At 47.4% G+C, this 23,318-nt stretch overlaps 1 protein-coding gene across 1 annotated transcript in view; it reads right to left on the reverse strand.

Moving 5' to 3' along the window:
- Positions 1-14,597: 14,597 nt before the first annotated feature.
- Positions 14,598-23,318, reverse strand: part of CCDC50 (coiled-coil domain containing 50) — a 41,804-nt gene continuing 33,083 nt past the window's right edge. The window contains 3 exon segments of the mRNA XM_036388746.1: positions 14,598-20,607; positions 21,603-21,694; positions 22,686-22,765. Coding sequence (XP_036244639.1) covers positions 20,588-20,607; positions 21,603-21,694; positions 22,686-22,765 — 192 coding nt within the window. The 3' untranslated portion in view covers positions 14,598-20,587.

Raw genomic sequence — 23,318 nt, forward strand, 5'->3', positions numbered from 1 at the left:
CCATTAATAAAACAGTTTGTAGATTAGGAATTTATACCACCTTTATAATTAATAGGAACCTCTTGCTAAATCTCCTCTATGGTACTTTCTGTCCTAAATTCTCAAAGCACTTTCTCTTCCTACCTAGATCCCACTGGCAGGCCATAATCTACCATGGGGGACTGGCTCAGCTTCTAATTGGGAAAAAAATGGAGACATGGCAGGGCACCAGCTGGTGCAGCTATTGCAGGAAATCACAGCTATCAGACTTAATGAGAGAGACCACAGCAGCTATTAGAGAAGCTGTTGCACCAAACATCAGTAGAATTTCTATATTCTTCAGTAGATAAGTGCAGTCAAAACCTCAAACATTTGCTAGAAGCATTGATTAAGTTTGCAAGCACCAGCACCCACCTGGGGATACCAACCTGACCATAATTATCTGTGTGACTAAGTCCTGACAAACACTTCCCTGGGAGAAGATAAGAGGCTTTAGGAACTGATACCTGCCAAGACCTGTTCCATATTCCCAGTCTGGCTACTGAGAAAATTCAAGCAGCTTCAAGCCTCAAAGAAAACTTGAGGCAGTCACTGGTGAAATGACAAAGCCTTGATCTCTCCCCAGAAGTTGGACTTGAAGTCTAATAATGGGTCCTGAAGAAACAGAAAGCATAAATTATTTCTGTTAAAAGTACAGAATTAAAGTTATGTTAATAGAAGTCATTTAGCCATCTGAGCAGTCTCCTAGCAATTGCATAAATTACTGACAGAACAAGGAGTTTCAACCGGAGCTTTATTTCATGGACAGACCCTGACTGATTTCTAGGCAAGCAAAAACAAGCACTCTGGAGGGAGCTGCTCTATCCTCAGATGAATGGAATTAATAAGAGACAGAAAGCTGTTTAATAAAACAAAGTCCCCCTTTTTCTCCTGTGAGCTGTACAGGAACAGAGTATGTGAATAGGGAAGCCTTTGCTATTTCTCTGGATTTCCCAGACAGTTTCCTCCTCAAGCCTTTGCCACTCACTTTAAGCCCATCACTTCTAAGCCCCAGCTGCTTTGATCTGCAGCAGAGAGCCCATGGCACTGCTGACACCTCCTGAGAGGGTTTGTCACCTCTGTAAATCCATATGCTCCACTCAGGGCAGCGTTTTGACTGGTCTCTCTCTGCCTCCGGGGACAGAATGGCAGAGTTTTGGTTTAAATCTGTTATTCCCCTCTAAGACTCAGCCATTTGTAGCTCATAAATTGCAGTTTAGCAGATAGATTGAGATGTTCAAGTTTATCTTCCCACACAAGTAACAGCAAATTGTAGTGTGAGCCCTGTGTGCAATTTTGCTGGAGTGCCCTGAGGCTGGGAAGTGGCTCAGGGAAGCTGTTTTGCTGGAGATGAGCACTTTCCCAGGCACCATCTTTCCAACACAAAGCTCTTCTCCCTCTGAAGTGGCTCTGGGAAAAGTGATGGATACACTGCAAGTAGAAGCTTTGTAAATGGCCCAAACTGAAAACAGTGAGATAAAACTGCTTGTTTGAGAAAAACATCTCAGAACTTCTTACTGAGTTGGAAAAAAGATCATTGGACTCGTTTTTATTGTGCCTAAAAAGGTTCTGTACATTCCTAGGGAACAGCAACAGTCCTGCTGAATCACCATGAGGAAAAGCCTGTATCTAGGCAGATCTGGCCTCGCAGACAAGAGGCTTCAAATTCCTTAGGACTAGAAGGATTTGAAAGAAGAGCCAGCTGTGCACACATTTACCACAGGAGAGCTGGATCCTCCAGCTACTATCACAGTGGAGTTTATCACCATGGGCAGAAAGGAGTATGGGAAACTTCTTTTCCTGAGGCACTTCCATGTGGAGCCATGGCTGTAATCACATTCAGTTTATCTATAAAGTGCCTAAAGCAATCTCAGGCCCATCCATGTCTCCACAGCTGAAGGCACAGAGATAGCACAGTCTGGCTGATATCACAGCAAAGGTAAACTAGATTTTAATAAGACATAAGCTGAAGTCTTGTGGCAAATGTTGGTTTTAGGACCACGGTGGTGTCAGACTGGAAGGAGCATTCCTGTCCCACCTGAGTTCTCAGTCTGTGCCAGTGTCATGGGGTGGTCAGTGCCAGGGGACAGACTGGCACACCTGCAAAGCCACAGGAGCACCTCAGGTCTCCTCATGACCCACAGCTGGGTTTCCTCTTTATGGCAGCACACAGCAATTCCCCCATGCAGGACCCCACCAGGCAATGGTGAGGATTTTGGCCTCATATCTGCTAAGCCTCATTTTCTGTGGGGAGACACCACAGCAGTCTGGCATCTTGGCCCCTTCTGCCACTGCATTTCTGGGGGAAAGCAGAGGGACATGGGGCTGGCCAACACTCCCTGTCCCAGATTTCTGTGCCAGGTTCCAGACCTACAGCACTGGTGGGGGCAGAGCCTCATCAGCTCCTGTGGAAACTAGCCACCCAAATCTTCCTGCTTTTCCAATTGTGTGCAAATCTGCAGCTCATTAACAGGATCAGGCAGGGAAGGGGAATGGCACAGTGCTCTATCAAAGGCCCAGCTCTGAGAAGCAAACCCATCGCTGCTGCTGCTTCCATCCAGCTCCAGCATGACCTCTATTATTTACCACAGTTCTCCACAACCCACAGAGACATCAAGTGGCCAAAGAATCCAGTTGCACATACTGAACAGACTGCAGACTTGCTGGGGAAGGTTTGGGAGGAGAGTGGAACATCTGAGCTTAAGCAAAGTTGGGCCATTCACTGACCCATTCATTGGCCAATCCAGCAAGGATTATTTTCTCCACATTTTTGCTCAACGTTACTTTTTTTATTTTTCCTTTCTCTCTTTTGATTATAAGCCTAGTAAAAACATGCCAAAAAAAAAAAAAAAAAAGAAAACCAAATAAAACCATTGAGAAAACACACAAAAAAACCCCCACCAAACAAAAGAAACAGAAAAGAAACTGGGTGATCCCTGAAGACTGAGTGTTCACACCCACCAGTCCACACAGACACTGCCCCTGCAGGGTGTGTGACAAAGCTCCTCAACACAGCAATCTGCTAAAGGAGACCCTGGCACTGGGGCCTGTGCTCAGGCAAGAGAGGCATCACAGTAAACAGGTTGTGCAAATTTATTTCCTGGAGTCTGTCCTCCCTCTCCTTCTCCCTGTATAAAGTAAATTAGCTGCTATTATTATTATTATTATTACTATTACTATTATTATTATTATTATTTTGGGTTTGTTTGGGGATTTTCCCCCCCTGAATCCCTGCTGTGATGTTATCAGCAACAGAAAGCAGAACAGAATAGAGGGGAGGTGTCTTTCTCTCAGAGCTGGAGAAAAAAAAAACATGTCAAAGCTAATCCTAGACCAAAGTTCACATCACTTGCTCCTTTCTACACCTTCCCTGTGATGGCGCCAGCCGGTGGCTGGGGACCTTGGCAGGAAGTCCTGGAGCCCCAGAGGTGCTGATGGGTACCACCCCAGCTGATGGTGCTGTCAGGAGCCTGCCAGTACCTTCTGGGAACCAACTTAGTAAATCTTGCATTAAATCAGTAGTTTCAATCTCACACCAGAGCTAAGAGGGTGAGGAATTTATGGGACAAGTGCCCTGTGCAGGTGTCAGAGGTGAAGGACACAGTCACAGCTTTTGCCAGCCAGCCAGGTTTCCTGTGCTTCAACTCTGAAACACCACAACAGGGTCTCTGCTCCCAGCAGTGCTATTTCAGGAGAGACTTTTCCTTTCCCACTCCCAAGCAACTCTCATCACAGTCTGCAAAAGAGCTGAGACCATGCTCATGCCTCCAGGTCTTCAGCTTCCTCAGGAACCATCTTAATGAGATGTACAATCAATCCCTCCTGCTTGGAACAAGTAACTCCTCAAGTTCTCAATTTCCTAGAAGGAACAAGAAGGAAGAGTCCTGGGACAGAGACACTTGACAGGGCTCTTGAGCAGAGAGGCCAGGCTGAAGGCAAGAGGAGATCTGTCCCCAGCCACAGAGCAGAGGAGAAACCATGCCCCAGGACCCACCAAGGACCTGGCTAGGTCAGCTCTCAGTCTCCCTGCTGCTGCAAGCTTGCCAGTGTAAAAGGAAAGCAAGTGTGATGGGATTGTTACAGAAAACCTGGGTTAAACCTGCCAAGAGACCAATGTTTCACACTGAGGTTCAGGCACTCATTTGAACCAGCAGCCCTTGCATTCCTGAAACATTAAATCATGACAAATTCCCCCCTAAGACACACCTTCACTTCTCCTTCTCCCACTGTTGCCTGTGGAGGTTTAATACCCAACTCAAATTCACCTGCCTGGCTCTGGGGAGAATCAAATGTGCATTGCTTCCTGAGAGCAGAACATGAAAACCTATTTTCCTTCACAAGCACCACTGTGGATTCTCCTGTTGAGCACCCACAGCAATGCCTAAGATGCCTCTGCCCAATTTCACTAAAGCTCACCTGTTGTAGGTTCAAAGGGTAGGGGAGCACTGGCAGAGTTTCAGCTCAAACCACAGGAAGCCAGGCAAGGAAGAAGGTATATCCCAAAAGCATTTCCACAGAGGAGAGTTCCTCCTTCTATAGCTAGACAATAACTGTGTTTGACAGAGCAAAGCTGGTTTTACTGCACTTTAGATGTCCTCTCTGGAGAGACCAGGGCTCCCAGCAGTGCCCTTTCATACATGCTTGAAAATAACATCCAGATCAACTCTTCCCAGCTGGATTTGTCTTTCCAATTCAGGTTTAAAAGCTGTGCAGTCTGTAGGAACTGACATTGCTGCAGTCTGAGCTGCACGAGGAAATTCCAATTTGAAATGCAAAGTTTGTTTGCCATTTCCCTCAGCTCAGCACGGGTTCCAGGAGTGCAGCTGGGATGGGCATCACCCATGGCTGTTCCCTCTTCTGGCAGTGGCACCTCTCTGAAACTGCCCCTGTTCTCTGCAAGTCAGGACAGAACTGCACGGAGCTGCTCCAGCCCTGTGCATGTCAAACAGACAGCTCTATTAAACCCAAAGGACAATTGTCCTCCCTGTGCTTCAGATTGCTCTAAAACTGTGCTATAGGGGACAATTAATCTTCAAAATCAATTTTTTGTCAGGAGGCTACATTTCAGTTGTCTCAGGAGTGGTGGTGCTGGGCTGGTAATAACTGTCTGATGAGGCAGCCTCTGAACTGACTGCCCAAGAGAGCACTTCTTATTAATAACTTTTGTCACAAACCACAGGTCCTTTTTTTGACTTTGAGAAAACATGTTGGTTTATTTACTGTGTTAAAAACCTCCTGCTGTCAGGAGTCAGAAGATTTGCTTTGGGTTTTCATTGCATTGTGAGACAGGGAGTATTTTAAAAGAGATATTCCCTTTTTCCCAGGAAGGCAAAGCAAACCCCCCAGTTCCTTTTAGAAAAAAAAAATTACAATAAAAATTGTAATTTCTTCCTTTGCATTTGTGGCCTTTTCCCCCATGGCCCACTCCACAGTAATCCTGATTAACTCCACCCATGTGCTGAAGGTGAGGCTGCCCCAGGACTCCCCATCCAGGCAGTGCTGAGCTTGGCTCCTACAGCCTGGACATGTCAGGATTTAATCCAGTGACTCTGTCAATGCCTGGATCACTGCAGAGACAGGACAGGGCCGGGGCTCTCTTCTTCCCAAGGGACACCAAGGCTCCCCCTTGCACCACTTCCCTTGGCCTGGGAGCTCAGCTCATCCAAAAGCAGCAGATGCTGAGCAGCAGGGCCTGGAGAGCAGAGTGTGAGCAGAGCAATCCTGTGTAGCCAGCACACTCTCCTGGCTCAGTGGAGACATGGCTTTGCATCTCAGAGTGCAGGCAGGAGAAAGCCCAGCTTTTCAGCTGGCCAGCCACTCCTTTCTGGCTGCAGAATGCTGCTGTGCTGATGCAGAGGGCGCTGCCTGGAGCATGTCTGGATCTCCTGGAGCCATGGGAGCCAATGTCAGCCTGAGCCAGGCACACCCACACACATTTCCTGAGCAATAGTCCAAAGTGTATCAGCACCCTGACCTCCTAAGCCATGCTTCTGAACCCCCAGAGTTCCCCAGGAGAGGTCTGCTCTTGGCAAGGTGTTTCACACACCTTGCTTGGCACCAGGCTCCTCTCACTGGTACCCTCAACCTTGCCAACACTGCACTTCCACTGAATGGAAGATGGCCCCAGATGTCCCATTTTCTGCTACTACTGTCCTTCCTGTGGAGGAATCCCCAGTGTTTCAGGAAACTGGGCTCTTCAGGAGCTACTTTTTACTAGCAGAGGGATACTAATGAATTGAATTGCCTTTAAGTCTCTGCATGTTCTTTATTTCCAGCTTACCCAGCTAAAGCTTATTTGATTTCAAAGATAATCCAATAAGCATCAGTTAATAAAATTAACTCTGCAAGGATTGGATTTTCCTCGTGCATGAGACAGATTAAGGCACAGGCCAAAAGGGAAACAGAGCGGGAATTTCTGTTATAAAAAGGCATTCTTGTTAAATCCTGGACATTTTCCTTTGTGCAAGTGAAGGTTCAAAGGACTCCTGCCCTGCAGAAGGCCAGGCCAACACTGTCTGTGGGTGAATAAATCCCTCCCAGGTGTTGAAACAGGCACTGCACAGGTCCTGAAGAACTCAGCTTGTCCAGGCTGGTCCTGCAGGCCCTGAGAAGCAGGAATGATGCTGCAGAAGTTACAAACAAGGCAGCCCTGCCAGGTCCCACTCACTGTTGCAGGCTCTGCTGTCCCCAGATTCGCTGTGAGCCCTGCCCAGCCCACCCAGGCTGGAGCACACCATGATTATCCTGAGGAATGAAACAAACAGGAGCAGGACTCAGGAGGAGAATGGAATGTGCAATATGCTCCCAAGGGAGGACAGCAGTGTCTGCAAGACCTGTAATAGTGTTCCTTTGCATCCTGCAACATTTGCATTGCTGCTTGCATTACCTGATCACAGCTGGAAGAGCTCATTCTCTATTAAGACCAAATTGAGCTTTCTATAAGCCCTGAAAACAAAGGTTTGGTAAAAGCTCTCTGCTGTCCAAATGTGCTCCTGAATTATTAGCCCCAGATTAAGTTCTTTCACTTTTAACCACAGAACCTTTTTCTTACCACAGCCAGTGTATTTTTGAGACAGTTCACTCCAAATGGTTGAAGGCAAAACCATCACAAGGACTCTCCTGGGCTGCTGCAGGATTTCCAGAGCAGGTTGACTTCCGAGCACCAAAACAGAAGTAATCCCTTCAGTGACCCCAAATACATTCTCAGGCACAAAGCACACTCTGAGCTTCAATTCACATATCATGAAAACACCATTTATGTCAAGAAAAAGAAAAAAAAGGAGCAAGATGCTTAGTTACAAGGAAATGCCATTTACCAGTAGTCTGGGGTTGCTGCAAGCCTGAGCTCAGCCCATGAAAAATTAAAGGCAACAGAGACCTCTAATGCATCACATATCAGGAGAACCATTAAATAATCAGTCAGCATCCAGTTTTATAGGCATTTTGGGCATAATTCAATCTCCATTCATTTTAGATCATTTCCTTAATGAAGTAATGCACTGGACATAAATATTTCAGTGCAACTCTCCAATGCTCTTTAAGCAGTAAGCAGCTTTCAGTAACACAGAACCCAATTAAGCTGTACAGGATAAAAACTGACACACAAAAAAAGCTAAAGAAGGACTACATGTAGGAATCTAGATGCAGGAATAGTGATGTGCCTAAGTCCACAAGACTGGCATATAGATACAGTTGTGCTCATGAAGAGCCATTAAAGACAGCAAACAAAATCAGAACAGAAGAAAAACCTGGGGTTATTAAGATGCTATTCTACAGCTAGATTTCCTCCCCCTTACATGTGCACCTCAAGCAATTTGAGGAAAGGATTGATTTGCTGTTCAGGTTTGTACAGCACCAGCACAGTGGGGTGGGTATTTTGAAGAGAATTTCCCAGTGATGCTTTTCCTGCCTCCATGCTCAGCAAAAAGGGAATGGGTGAGTAAGGAACAGGTTTCCTTCAGAGCTTTTTCCTGTCGTTCACAGCACTAAGTGATAGTTTTGCCACAGAACATCTCTCTTCCACAGGTTATGGTAGCTCAGGAAGACATTTAAAATACTCACTAGGAGGTTACTACAGCAGCCATGTCCCAGCCCATGACCCTCCTGCACTGCAGGACAGCCACTCCTGTCCCCTGCCAGGCCAGGTTCTCAGACAGGGTGCTTGGCACATGGGGACCCAGTACAGCCCTACAGAGGTGCCACACATCCAAAAGTCAATGCATGCTTCACAGGTTTCCCTGGGATTCACACCACAGTTTGATAAGAGTCTTCAAAACAGAAAACACTGCAAGTCCAAGAAAACCTTTTACTGCCTTTGAACCACAGGCTGAAGAATTTCACACCAAAAAGTTACAACAAACATGGGGGAGGTAAGCTAGGGAATTAATTTTAGCATGTAAGAGTCAATTTTGAATTCTCTGAAGAATAAACCAAAACACTTCACAACAAAAGGAGAGAAAAGCTTAAATCCATCAGAAGGATGGGACAGAGTCTTTCCAAGTGTGAAAAAGCCTATTCCCAGGAGAGCAAGCTGGGAAGGGCTGGTGATAAAAGGGAGGAGTCACTGGTGGAGACTGGCTCCCAGCTGGAGCTGGGTGAGATCGGTTGTGTTATTTGTCAAGCAGAACTCCCTGTTCTTTGGGGACTTTTGACTCCATGTAATGCTTTAAAACTTGTCAAATTTTCTTTTTTCTTTTTTTTTTTCTTCCATAATGTCCTAGTAGCTGATGTGTTGTATTGCTGGGGAGCAGCATTCCTGTGGCTGCCACCCCAAGTCTGAGTTCATGGCATCTCTACTCACAGCTCATCACACTGTGAGCTTGCCCTGGGCCTGAGGCAGGAGCCCAGGGAAAAGTTCTGCCCCTGATCTTCCCTGGATTACAGTGTGTGCTGGCAAAGGGGCTTCTATTACTTCAATTCTGCTAACTTTTTTAAAAGTTTTTGGGTGTTTGGCTTTGCCACATATTCAACAATACTAAAATCCACATTTTCCTGCACAGTTTCTGTAATGAAATAAACAGAAGGTGTTCAATACTGCAAATAAGAAAATTGCCTAAATACTACCCTGCAAGCTCTCAATACTTTAGGTGCCAATGGCTGCTACCACCCATGCTGCCAAATGATAAATGTAAAACAAATTTAAAGGAACAAGGACTCCAAAGACTGAAGGCTGGTCAGCCTAGAGGAGGAACCCTCTCTGCTGTCAGTTCCCAGCTGCAGGGTGTGGAAAGGCAGAGTGACTGCCCAAACTGAGCTCTGTCTGTCAGCAGCCTGGCACAGCCCTGGAGGGGACAGCTGCCCCATCCAGCTGCTCAAGGGATGCTCAGCCCAGCAGTGTCCCACTTCTGGGGGGGTTCAAATCCAACACAACCCCCCTGCACTTTATTTTTACCCTGAGGAATTCACAGGACTAAAGCACCATCGACCCACCTGTTCTGGGTTTATTCCTCTCTCTGCACACCCCAGAAGTGTGGGCTGCATTTCTCTGTGTCCCTCTGGTCCCATTAGGAGGCACATCCATGAGAGGGGAGCCTGTGGGGGAGCACAGATCCATCTGCTGGGGCTGTCAGCACCCGAAATCCCAGCCCCTGGGTGCGCACGTGGGTGCCTGTCCCTAAACCCACAAACAGGTGCCTGTCCTTGGCTGCAGGTGCCTGTCCCTAAACTCACAAACAGGTGCCTGTCCCTGGCTGCAGGTGTGTGTCCCTAAACCCACAAACAGGTGCCTGTCCCTGGGTTCAGGTGCCTGTCCCTGGCTGCAGGTGTGTGTCCCTAAACCCACAAACAGGTGCCTGTCCCTGGGTTCAGGTGCCTGTCCCTGGCTGCAGGTGTGTGTCCCTAAACCCACAAACAGGTGCCTGTCCCTGGCTGCAGGTGCCTGTCCCTAAACCCACAAACAGGTGCCTGTCCCTGGCTGCAGGTGCCTGTCCCTAAACCCACAAACAGGTGCCTGTCCCTGGGTTCAGGTGCGGCGCCGCCTCCGCTGAGTTCCTGCCCAGTCTTTCCTTTCTGGCCACTAGAGAGAGCCCTGGGATAGAACTGGATGCTACTGGAGCATCCTGGGTAAAAATAATCACTTAAAAGCTGAATAAAGCATTTTTCTGCCTTCCTGACTCTTTTTTTTTGTTTGTTTGTTTTTTCCCCCAAAAACCTGTTAAATTTTATATTTATTAATCCAAGTTAATTTTCAAGCCTTTATTTTTAATTAGCTCTTAATTTCTCAAGGGAGAGCTGGATTAAACTGACAAATATCCCTTTTTAAGGATATTTGGGAGAAAAAAAAATCTCACCAGGAAAGAATGGACTGCACACCAAGGCTGGCACTAAAACTGAGTAAAGTTCACTCGTGTGAGAAACACCAAGGTTGTTAATACACCCAGTAAATGTGGGGTAGAGGTATCAAAGCATTTCCATGGGAGTTTGGGAGTGCAGAGGTATCAGTGTGAGCTCTGGTGGAGTTTTATCTGAAGGGAAAATTGCTTTTTTTTGCCACACAATATTGGAATGTTTGCCTTGCTGCCAGGCTGGGTTGGAATGCTGCAGCCCTGAGCTCTGCTCACACAGCTCCCACTTTGGGACTGACTCCAAATCTGCAGAGAGCAATGCTCTGCACACCTCGAGGTGATAGGCACTGACTTCAGTCTGGGCTCTGTGGGACCCAGGAATACAATTTAAGGAATAAGGCCTCCATCTTCTTGCCTGGCTTTGTACTGCCTTTATAAATAGTCCAGTAACCCACTAAATGGTGACCATACATAAATTTGTTGTTGTTTTATTTCTGCAAGAACTGCCATCACTCTAATTTTTAGGTTCAGTAGCTCATTTTGAGTGTTTTCTGTTCAAAATTCAGGTGGGCTGGACTGGATCACAGGGTTTGGCCATCCATATGGTGACATTTTCCCTTGGTCCTGGGGACTTTCTCTCCTCCTCTCCCAGGGAACATGTGCTCTATTTGCACAGCTGAACTGCATGAAATTATGAGAATATATAGAGAAACAAAAGTTTTCAGCTGAGCACAAAGTGACTTCTAGGTGACAGCTGGTGCTGGGGTGCTGTCAAGCAGGACATCCTGACTTCAAGCAGACACCTTCCCAAGCCCAGCTGTGTCCCACAGCAAAGCAAACCACCCCTTCTTGGCTTACCTGCTTCCAACAGGAGCCACTGCTGTCAGCCTGGGCCCACAGGGGCTCTGCTATTTCCACAGCTGAAAGCAGAAAACAGCAGGGCCAGAGGGTCAGCTTTGGCTGGCTGCTCCAGCATCCTTGTGGATGAGACAAGCTGGCATTGACGTGCACCTTTGCACAGCTGGGTTAACTCCTGGCATCAGGAGAGCTGGCTTAGCTTCCCAGTGGAGCAGGCACCTGCAGAACCTGGCTTTCTGTTGCTGTTAGGCCATTCCAGTTTTCCTTAGCAGACAGAGACCTGCCCACCCCAGAGACCCACACTGCTGCTCCTGGTGCCTGTTATCCCCTGGGGATGCTAACAGGACACAGCTGCTGCCAGATCTGCAGTCAGGGCCACCCTGGAGCAGCTGTGGGTCCTCTCTGCCTCAGGTGTGGAGCAATGAATCCTGCATCCCTCTCCTCCTGTGGGATGCTCCTCTCTGCCTCGGGTGTGGAGCAATGCATCCCTCTCCTCCTGTGGGATGCTCTGCACTGACTCTTGCAGGTTCCCTGTGGCAACAGTGGCAGTCCTGTCTGTGCACAGGACTCACAGCCTGAGGCTGGGGACTTTTCCAGTAGGACAGCGTGTCTAGGTTTGCTGGCAGCCTGGAGAAGGTCACTTGGAAACCCTTGTTTTGGTGCCTCCCTTTGCCTTTGGAGGAGAGGGCACTGCAAGGAGCCCCTTCCTCCAGACCTGCCTGATGGGAGGGATGTTCCTGGACATTAACAGGCACCTTCAGGCTGGCCTTCAGTGTTTCATCAGTTGTGAGCAATTAGCAACTGAATAAAAGTACACAAGTGAGGGGCTTGGGTGATGTTTATGTGTCCCTTGGCAGGCTGAGCAGAACCTTTGTGCTGTGTGGCCAGTAACTGGCAGCCAGTGCCAGTGGTGGGAATAAACCTTGTGTACATCTCATCGTCTCCCCAAACTCCACCTCCCCTTAGTGAACCTCCTGCTGCTGTACCAGCACCTGCTAAAGCTTCTTTGCAGTTTGGCTGGGACAAAGCTCACAGTCCCCAAGCCCCCTCTGGTGTCATGCACATCCATGGCGATGTCATCACTCTCTGGCACTGTCTGCACCTGGGGAGGATGAAGAGGGGAGGAAGGCAGCACTGTAGAGCACTCTTGGGTCCCAAGCTGTCCCAGCTCCAAGCTCAGCCCAGGGAAGGGGATGCTGGTGCACTTTTACACACCTGGGTATGAGCCCCAGCAGTGGTGCACTTTTACACACCTGGGTATGAGCCCCAGCAGTGAGACACACACACAGGTGCCTCTGGCTCACAATTAAACCGTGCATATGTCAACCATGTTTGCAGTAAAATGAGAAACCACTCAAGTCTAAAATAGCCAGGAAAAGCCTGTGCTGTGGCATGACACTGCAGACACATCAATAGGAATGATGTGTAGCATGGCCTGGAGCCCTCAGTGCCAGCCAGGGGCTGGGCCTGGGCTGGCCTCAGATGGCCACGAGGTGAGTCCCTGGAGCTAGGATATGGCTGGAGGGAAAGGGCAGGGTGGGAGCTATTACTAAGCAAAAGCAGTGCCAGGGGAAAGGAGACTTTGTGAAAACTGGTGTCAGTACTCAGAGCTGCCACTCACCAGCAACAACATGAAACAGGAGCAGGTTTTGGCAGAGCTGCTTGGGTGCTTGTCTGGGGCTCTCTGGGGTCAGGGAAGCACTGACATTCAACAAATACCCAGCTGCCAGACACAAGTTCTGTGCTTGTTTTAAACTTGGTTTGCAGCCTGATCCCAGGTCTCATTTAGTGAATCTAATTTTTGCCATTAACTGTGACAGGAATTCTGGCCAGAGTGATTCAGGATCGACTCAGGGCACTGTTCAAGGATCACTGTCTCTAAAAGAAGAAATCAGAGTGATGGACACGTGTCCCTCAGTGCTGAGATAACTGACTGGTGCCAGGAGCTATCACTGTGTGCTAGCAGGATGGTACAAAGAATGTAGGGGCTAGCTTTGCTCAATACTGACATTGAGAAGGAATAGTTTCAGGAATAAACCAGGGTTTCACATGGCAGAGGGGATGTTCACCTCCATCCACATTGTAACACACCAGGTCTCTGGAAAATGAACTGGGAATGGTGCACACCTACCGTGTGTACTACAGCAAGTGATTTGTGCCTCAGATACCTCACCTGGCTTGGGTTTGGGTCTCTGCAGCTGTGATTTGCCTTCTGAACAAAAGGAGCACGGGTTCCAGGTAGGAAACCCCTACCAGCATGGAGCTGGGTGGAAGATGAGGACCTGGGCATGCACACAGGCAGGAGACTGCAGCTGCCACCTGCAGCTGCCACCCTGCAGGGCAGTGTGAAGCAGCCAAAGGAGCAGGCAGGCTGCTGGGAACCCAGCAATGCTGGCTTTTAGCAATCTCCACTGGCTTAACTTTTTTCACAGATGGAGGATACATGGGAAGCCTTGATCCATCACCAGTGGCACACTGGATCCACCCACCATGGTACACCCACAGCCTGGGAGCTGCATGCAACTCGGAAACTCAGAAACCAAAGTTTTCTGGTACAGAAAAAAGTCCTCAGGGGCTCTTCAGTGCTCTTTTTGTGGTCCCCACACCCAGTTCCATGTGCACATCATTGTACCAGGTGGAAGATGTTTCTCAGGGCTCCAGCTGGCCCTGCTCCCACCACAGCCTAGTGCTTCAACAAGTGCCAAGGCTCCATGAAAGAAGCCTTTCAGAGAAAACAGGCTGACCCAGTCACTGCAGACAAGAGGCTGCAATAGGTTGGAAGTTGGCAGAGCTCTTGGCACTCCCAAGAGCCTTGTTTTTACAACCAGGCTCTTCCCCTGCCAGCCATGTGTGTTTTGCTGACTCCTATTTCCACTCACTGATAATGCCCAAGGGACTCTGAAATGCAGCTGGTGAAAGGTAAAGATGGCATTGAGGCACTTGGAAGCACTGGGGTGGTGCTGTGACACAGATCCAGCCCAAAAATGAACTCTGTTGGAGTCAGAGCACTCACTTGTGCAGCCCAAGGCCCTGGCTCACAGAGGGAAAGCCTGGTGCACCCTGTGCTGGGGTGCCAAAGGGCTCTCTGCTCCCCTGTGCAATGCTTATTCTTGGCACGCAGACAGAAATGAGTAAATAAGCATTTAAGAAATGTTTTACAGATGCAAGATCCAGAATTTGTATTGTGTGACAACCTCTCTATTTCAGAATGCTCAGTCACAAACTGAGTTTGTGGGATCAGGTCTGCTCACATTTGAGCTGCATGTGGCTGCATCCTCAGCTGATGCCTTTGAAGACAGCAGTGAGTCCCAGGGCATTTGCCATTCTTCCTTCTTACATTCTGTCCCACCACTGAAGGTATGTGTTGCTTGAGGGCATCTTCAAGCAGGCTTTTTTCAAACTCAAAAGTTATGTTAATGAAATAAGAAAGAGCATCTATCCTTGCAAATAATCATACTGCTTTATTTTTCAGTATCACAGTCTCAGGAAATGAAACAGTCCAGATCTTTTCCAAGATATTACATAGCCTTTTTTCCATCTGTCTGTCAACAAAATAATCAAATTAAATACAAATTTGTTTGTTTGCTACATCTATTACAGTGGAAGAACATATTGTTGGTAGAAGCAGCTAGGTTTCAGGAACAAAGGGTGGAACAAAGTCTTATTTTCCCCTGCTTCTGTGTAACCCACTCAGGTTTCCAGAAAAGCACACAGAGGGACAGAAGGAATTGGTGAATAACAAAATACAGCAATTTATTGAACAAAGTGGGGCAAGGCAATGTTCCCTTTACATTCTATGACAATTCAGGAGTATGAAGCAAAACATGCTATACACACACACACACACAGACATGATACTTTGGTTAAATGTCATTCAGAAGTTCTATGCCAAACCTGGTAAATTATAGAGTGAACAGTCAAAATAAAACCAAGAATAGGCTTGCATAGACAGATTATTGTCAGTGTGCAATTCATATTTAAGGATTAGCTGTTACAATGCAGGATACACTTGCAGCTCTGAGGAATTTAAGCCTTCTGACTAATCCACCTCATTGCATGGCTAATATTTAGATTCAACAGGCTGAAAGTTTACCCTGAAGAGCTAAATGAGACAACTGCAGCTATTTATCTGAGGCAATTAACTATATTGCAGTGCACAGATGCAGCTGGAGACAGACCATGGAGTCTACTTAGAGTGAACACTGATACAGTGGAACTTGTTTCCCATGAAGTAGAAAATACTCATTTGTGTGTGCCACTGTCCTCTCTGGGACTCTCTGAAGAGCCCAAACTGCCCAGCTAAGCCTTGCCCTGTGCTACTGATGGGGAGGAGGTGGTTGATAGTACCTCCAGTCCAGAAACTGAGGCTTGGGCAGCACCTGAACATGAAACCCATGTCCCAGCGCCTGTCCTGGGCAGGGCAGTCTAAGTGGCACCTGTGTGCAGCACAGCCGGTCCCTCCCCAGCAGGGCTGCACAGCCACAAATGTGCTGGAGTGCAGCAAAGTGGGATCTCTGCATGTTTGTGCCTGTCCTCTGCAACAAAAAGAAGACAAGCTAGCCATGGTGTGTCCATGCAAGGGATATGTACCATAGCCACCTCCCAAAGCAACTGCAAAACTAAGCCCTGAACACCTTGGGAGAGTGGGGCAAAACCAAGTGTGCACTGGCTGGGGACAGATAAAGAGCAAAGCTCAGCCCCCACCACCCTGCTGGGCATTCCTGCCTGGCACAGGGCAGCCCTGAGCTCAGGCACCCGTCAGGCTGTGCTGGGAGCTGTGCTCCAGCTCCTACTGCATCCCACACAGTCCTGCAGTGCCAGTGCTGCCAGGAGGGACAGCAGGAGCCACCTGCAAACACACAGGAGATTGCTCTCTGAAGGAAACAGTGAGTTTTATGTACTGGCTGTGCTCAATTTCAAGAGTGTAAACTAAGTAGGGGAATCCTCACACTGTCTCCAAGTGCTCCCCTTTATACATATATAAATTAGCAATCCACAGTTAGTTTGCATACAGGATAATATGAATTAAAATAAAAACCTTGATAATAAAAATATATAATATACACATTGATGAACAGCAATAAACTGAATGAAAACACTAGAATGTAACAGTGTCTGTAATTTGGCACAAAATAAACAAACAGACATCTAGCACTGTAAAAATAACAACCCATTTTTTTCCACAAGTAGAGAATGTTATCAATCCTGATTCAAATCCTGATAGATGGGAATGCAGAGATATAAAAATACTGTACATACAAGATCCCTTTTATAGACAGAGAAGCAGACTGCATCATCTGTAACTTCTATCCTTCTTCCCCAAGAGGAGAAATTCAATGATGAGAATTCATCTATCCCTTAACAGCTGATATTTCCTCACCCCACCAAGTTCAAACCCATGAAGTTCTTTAAAAAAAGATGAAATCAACCTGTTGGATCTATCCCTGTGATGAGAACTGCTTCTTGCTGCAGGAAGCTGTACAGTCCCCATTAAGACAGTGTTTCATAGCAAGGTGACTCAGGTCAGCCTGCTGAAGACATCGAATATCCCTGCGTGTAAGGCACGATCCCGCCAGGTCGCCCGACCTCTCTTCTGCAGACCATTGTGCTTTGGACGGAGGTGAGGAGGTGGTGAGAACTCTTGCTGCTGAGATGAGCTTGCTAGGAAGGTCAGGAAGTGCCAGGATTTCAAGGAGGTGAATTTTCCACGTGGTGCTGGATGCCTTGTTAATGCACAGAGTCAGAAAGGGATGCAGGACCCAAACAACCTGGGCAGGGGTCCCAGCAAGGGCTCCAACATGCTACTAAATCCAGAGCAAACCCATAGGCAAAGCTACTGAAACTTGGCAAGAGTAGACAAGTAAAAAAAACCAAGATACTTAAAACATTTTTCTGTCATAGAAAAGAAATATTGCTGAGTGCTTTTTAAAAAGATCAGTTTCATTGTGCCTCTTTCCCGGAACACATGTCCAAGGTGCTGATTCTGCATCTCACCTACACAAGCTGCATCTTCTTCTTGACGCTCAGCAGAACTGTGGCTGCTGAGCCCCAAGGAAAGTGGCTCTTTTTTCATCCATAATCTCAGCTCTTGTTGACTTCAGTGGGACCATGGAACCCCTTTCCAAAAGTTGTCACTAAAGATGCAAGTCCCGTTGCAACCTCTGCCTCAGGAGGTCTCTAACCTGCATGGCTGCATGAGGACCCCAACATGCATAAGATGAACAACTGCTCTGTTCTTATCCCATTTACCACCTGCTTTCCTCAGCTGCCATTCCCAGCATTTCTCTCCCTTTTCTAGCAAAGCCTTAGGAACCCCCTTTTCACAAGGACTATGGACTAATAAAACAGGAGAAACACTTACAAGGAACAGCAAATGAATAAAGGTAGGCAGAAAGAAAAAAGGATGAGGACTAAGGGAGGATACAGAGCAAAACAGCCCATAAAGCATTCAGCACCCCCCAAAGGCATCCAAGAAAGCAGCAACTGCTCCTGGGATCCTTCTCTTGGGCTCTTGTCTCTTGGTGTCTTGGCCAGAGAGCTTGACTGGCCACTAAGGAGAGTTTACAGCTCCACAGAGGAGGCACTGAGGTGTTCTTCAGACTACCCAGCTTCCAAACTAATTCTACCAGAGTTTTCCCTCACATTCCTACTCATTACCATTGATAACAACAACTTGGGTACTCCCAAGCATCCCTCCTGAATTAACAGGTTCTTCGAATGCCAGAGGGCTCAGGCTCTTCATGACTTCTCTGACGAGGTTAAGACAAAAGCTACACCAGCCAACTGCAGTGCAAGAAAGTCCATCACAGCCAGACACAGAGGCCCATGGAGGGCTGAATTCCTAGCTGGTGATTTCCCCATGCCTTCTACAGAGAATCACCAGTTTTCTGCAAGCACAGCCAGTACAAAGCTCAACCTCTTTCTGATTTGGCAGGACTTTTCTCCATCCAGTTTTCACAAGTGCACCAGGTGGTCCAAGCAGCAGTGCCTGGACTAGGGTGTTCGTAGGAAGTATTAATTCTTACAAACCCACCACACATCCATTTCACAACAATTTCTCTGATGGCAATGGAAGGGAAAAGCCCACAGGAAAAAAAATGGCATTTTCAGCAGTAGAAATTTTGACTGTTACATAAAATACAAAAATAAATCCATACAAAATAAAAGCTTGGTAGATGAGGTTGCCACATTGGGCCAAGTTATCAAATAAGAAAGCAAAAAATAGCATCCATGTTGGTTTTTTTCCTGAATCCTTTTAAACAACATGAACACTTCTGAATGGACAGAGACAGAATGAGAAGTGGGAACAAGGCAAGGACAGTAAAATCTAGCTGCTGACTAGGATATTTCCTGAGAAACAGCAGCAAGCAAGACCTTGCAAGTCACTTAGGAGCCCGTGCAGGCAGGTGAGCCACAGTGTGGAAGCAAGGGTATGCAGGTAGCAGGATTCTGCCCATACACCAAGTCCTACGTGGTAAGGTTTTTGGTTAGGGTATCCCTGGAGCAGAGATCCATTGGGGTTAAGTGGTTCTTCACAGGTACTGAACTGCTGCCAATGGGCCAGTGGGAGTAGGAGATGCAAGTCTCTGAGTTACTGCTCAAGGCAATACATGATCTTATTATGTGGTATTAAACCTGCCCCTGCAATTTATGTGAAAAAGGAGTTGCCCTGTCTTCCCAGAGATCTGGCCCAGTAATTATCCTGACCAAGAAGAGCCAAGGTTAAAGCCTTACAGCTGCCTTGGGGCTTGAACTGTGCACTAGAGGAACAGCAGACAGCCAGGCTCTCTTCCTATTTCCTAGAGGTGCTCTCTCCCCACAAAGCTCCAGAGAGCTGCCAAGGCCCCTTTCCCAGGCAGATCAGTGGTAAGGACAAGTTTCCTGCCCTAGACACAGGTGTCTCCCCTCCTCTGCAGAGCCAGAGCCAACAGAGAGAGTGGTGAGACAGACTTGGTGCTGGCACTAAGGTTGGGCTGCAGGGGCAAGGCAGCCAAGCCCTCTGCCATGAACTAGGCTGGCCCATGGACAACCAGCCTGCCCTGGCTGAACACACTCCAAGACAGTGTCCAGATGCTCAACTTTGTAGTTTAAAAATACACCCAAAAATAATGGCAAAAAAAAAATTAAAAATGACTAAAGAATTTAAATGAGAGGAGGCCAGGGAAAAAGGCTACTTTTTTGTGCAAGAGAAAAATGATTTTCAAAGAGTGGAGGGAAAACAAGCCAGGATGGAATCACTGCATGGGAAAATATATACAGACAACAAACCTGCAGACCCTGCTGTGCCCTAGAGAGCAATGATTCTTTTATTCCTGACTGGAGCTTGCCTGGGGTGCTGGATGGAGCAGTGGAGAGGAAAAGCAGTCAGCACAGACATCATGTGGACTGATCAGCACTCCGTGTCTGGCTCAGGTTGCCTGTAACTGTAGATTTTGATGCTCAATGCCCATATGGCCCTCTCTCCATCAGCCCCATGTTTACAAGACACATCCAAGTTCAGAAACAAGTTACTCTACTCAAGTGCATCAGCAACTGAGCTAAGAGTTACATGAGATCTGACTTGGCTTTAATGAAATTCCTTGGCTTCTACCACACTGAAGCTCAAAGCAGGTGACCACAGAGCTCCCTTCAGACACATAGATCTGTTTGTATGAGTTTTCCCAAACCACAGTTCACAGCTTCTTGAACTCCCTGGCAAATCCTAAGTCATGCACACAAGGTCTAACTTCAGTTGGAATTGTCTTTCCTTTTAATTGTTATATCCTATATCCTGGAGCTAAATGCCTATACACACTCTATTCAGATTGTTGGAAACCCTAGAAAGAAATACAGCAGTTTAAAAATTCTGTTTCATAGGCTATTTCTGCCTCACCAGTCTCAGGGTTTGGCTTTTGCTGGTATATGTTTGACAACGCTCTCTCCTTTCTGCAAGCTCATATGACTGTCAGGTTGGCTCAGCTGTCCTATCCAACACAGGAAGAAACCCAATTCCTCTTATAGCTCTCTTTGCTAAGTTATCCTAATGTAAAAAGGACTTGTACTTCTGATGTTCTGCTGCACTGCCATAACCCAACTCATTTCTTCAATTTTCCTCCATTGTACATGCATCTCAATTTGTCCAGTTCATCAGAGCTCCAGCCAAACTTAAAAATAAAAAGAAAGCCTCAAAAGAATGTATGAGGGAGCTGTTGAGCCAGCTGGTTGATTGGCACAGCTCAGTGGCAGCTAGATTATACTGCACTGCTGAAGTCATCACAGATGAGTAAGAAATTGAAACAAACAATTTTCCTTAATATGACGACACTTAAAGAGATGATCCTGGGAGTGGAGGGTGGGCCTCCCATAGGTCAGGGATGGAGAAAGTTGCCTGGCAATTCCAGTAATGTTTGCTACAGAAGAGTCAGTACCAAAGCAAAGGCTAGCACAGTTTACTGCTTCCTACGGGAACCTAGAAAACAAAACAGAAAGGAAACAGTCTGAGAGGCTAAATCCTGGTGAAAAAATCACTGCCTGCAGTCATATTTTACCTGGCCTGCCCTCTTGTCTGTCTGACTTCTAGGGTACTAGTCAAGTCAAAGGCCAAAATGGGAGCTATATGTTACATGACTCAAGCAAAAGGAAGGACAGATCCATGAGACAGGCAGACATGTGCATTTCTTCTGGGGTGTGAATGCTGCTGCAGCCCCATTGCACAGTCTCACTAAAGCAAACAGACCCTATGAAGTGCCATCAACTTTCCAGCTTTCTTGATGAAGACACAACATAAGTTTACCAAACTAAATTTTGGAAAGGAAAGCGTCCACATTGAAGTTTCACTAGAGTTGGAAGAAATCTGAGACTGAGTTCGTCTCAGACTGCCCCCTTCCTTCCCCAGAGGCTTGTACAGATAACTCAGACAATGGGCATTCAGATTTAAAACAACTGCAGGGGCTACCCTACCCACACTGCTCTGTGCCGAGTGATTTCAGGAAACAAACCAACAAAGCAGTGCTGAGGTGCTACAGGAATAAAACCAGCCTGCTCTCAGGACAAATTTCTGTCTGATCATCCCATCTGCTCACCAGACAGGTGAGGTTCTGTCTTGTATTGGATTGTTTGAGAATAGTGAGTCACCTAAAATCCATCATAATGTTGTCTTCATGACATTTCTTTGTCATTTGCTACCTAGATTTACAGTCATTCATCATTAAGAGATCAGAGAAGACATACAGACAGCACCTTGACAAATTCCAGGCAAACCAATTCAGTTTTTTAGTCTCACAGCCTGCAACGTGCTCAGCAAGTCCAACCCAAACACTGCCCAGCATCACCTGCCTGCTGGGGCATTAATTCCCCTTCTTTATTTGCATCACTTTCCATCATCACTCTGTCCCCTGCAGGCTCCTTGTGTGAGGAAAAGAGCTGACAATAACCCAAGTGCTGGGCAGCCCTGGCAGATCCTACCTTTAGGAGAGTGCTCAGGTCTGGGGTGGTGGCGCAAGGGGCTGGGCTGGCTCGTGTAATACCGAGAGTGTTCATCGAGGAGGGGCTGTGACCTGCCAAGCACAGTGTCAAAGGAGTGTTGGGAAATAACTCAAAGTCACAACAGTGCAGCAAGAGCAACACCTCAGCTGTCTGGCCTGTTACTGACAGTTTGATGCAAACCTTGCCTGGCCCAGACCTTCCACCTGCAGAAGAGCTCCTCTGAGCACAGCCCATTACTGTTTCTGCAGTGAGAAAAGCAGAGTATGTACTGCTTGTCATGGATCTCTTTCATTTCATAATGGTTTCAGTGATCAGGAAATAATTTACTGCAAACTTCACTCAACAGGGCAGCATTTTAAAGTGGTTATTGCTTGCACAGTTTTACCCCCAGAGTGTTTTAATATGATCAATCTCAATCTCCACCTGCACCTCAATTTGTTGTTTCTTTTGCAAGTTCAACTAGAATTTCTAGGTTTATTTCTGGAATGGAAATCAAAGCCACTGGGGTCACTTTCAGGGTTTAGTACCTCATGAAGACCACTGAGCCAGAGTATCAAGGGATTCAGAAGCAGCACTGGGCTACAGCATGTTCCCAGTTTGGGATGAGACACCCCAAAGCACAGTGCTCTTGCTTGCAGGGTGGTGCTCAAATGCAGCAGTGGGAGCTGTGCACAGGAATCAACTGGGAGCAAGGACCAAGGGAGCAGCTGTGCAAATGCATGGTGATTACTCCTTCCTGCCCAGAGATGACATTTGGTTTCACATCCCCAGAAGCTGTTTAACTCTCTCAATGTTTCTCTGCCATTTAACAAATGTCACTGCACAAGCTCATCAATCCCTGTCAGCACTGGGCATGGGGACCAAGATGGACAAGTGCCACGAGCACAGTGAGTGACGCACGTCACCGACACCTCATGAGCTCCGTGCCCCTCGTCACCCTGCTCTCCACCGAGTCCCTTCAGGGTGGGTCAGGCTGGTCATCCCACACCTCCTCCCTAGGACCCAGCTTCTCAGCAGCTTCCCAACTGCATTCCCGCTTCTTGCCAGCCAGTTCAAGCTCACCTTGAAGGCCTGTCACTTCTGTGTCGCTGAGTTTCGGGCCCTTCTCTTGACCTTGAGCGCGTGGACTCGCCTGGATCAGGCTGATGGGAAGAGGGGAAATCAGCTCATCTGTGTGCCTTGCTAGACACCAGCCAGGACACTGGAACTGCCACAATTCCACACAGCCCTCTTGTGCTTGGTTTACACACAAAATTAACTACAGCCAGACATGCAAATGGCAGCATCAGGACTAGTTTTCAGTAAAAACCCAGCCCTGCTGAGCCAACTCAATTTCTGTGACAGCAGTAAGGGACAGTTCTGAATCTGGGGCTGAACACAGTCTGGGTGTAATGACAGTGCACAAGGCTGGGCTGAGCAGGAAAGACCAGCTGCATGCAGCTGTGCTCCTGCAACCACTGAAACTCAGGAAGGAGGCTGAAAACACCAGAGCTGCTGCCATCTGGCCCTAAGATTAACACCACATCCCCTTTAGCACCTTAGCAGTGCTGACCATAAAATCTGTTTCCTATCCCCTCCATGCTGGCCAGCCAAGTCTCTCTGGTGTTACTCCTACCAAAACCAGGCATGATAGCCTCAGGACTTTCATTACACAGCCAGTTATGAGGTAGAGTGACAACTGAAGCAGCTGCATTG

This window comes from Molothrus ater, chromosome 10 (assembly GCF_012460135.2).
Source record: "Molothrus ater isolate BHLD 08-10-18 breed brown headed cowbird chromosome 10, BPBGC_Mater_1.1, whole genome shotgun sequence".
In the NCBI taxonomy this organism is placed as follows: domain Eukaryota; kingdom Metazoa; phylum Chordata; class Aves; order Passeriformes; family Icteridae; genus Molothrus; species Molothrus ater.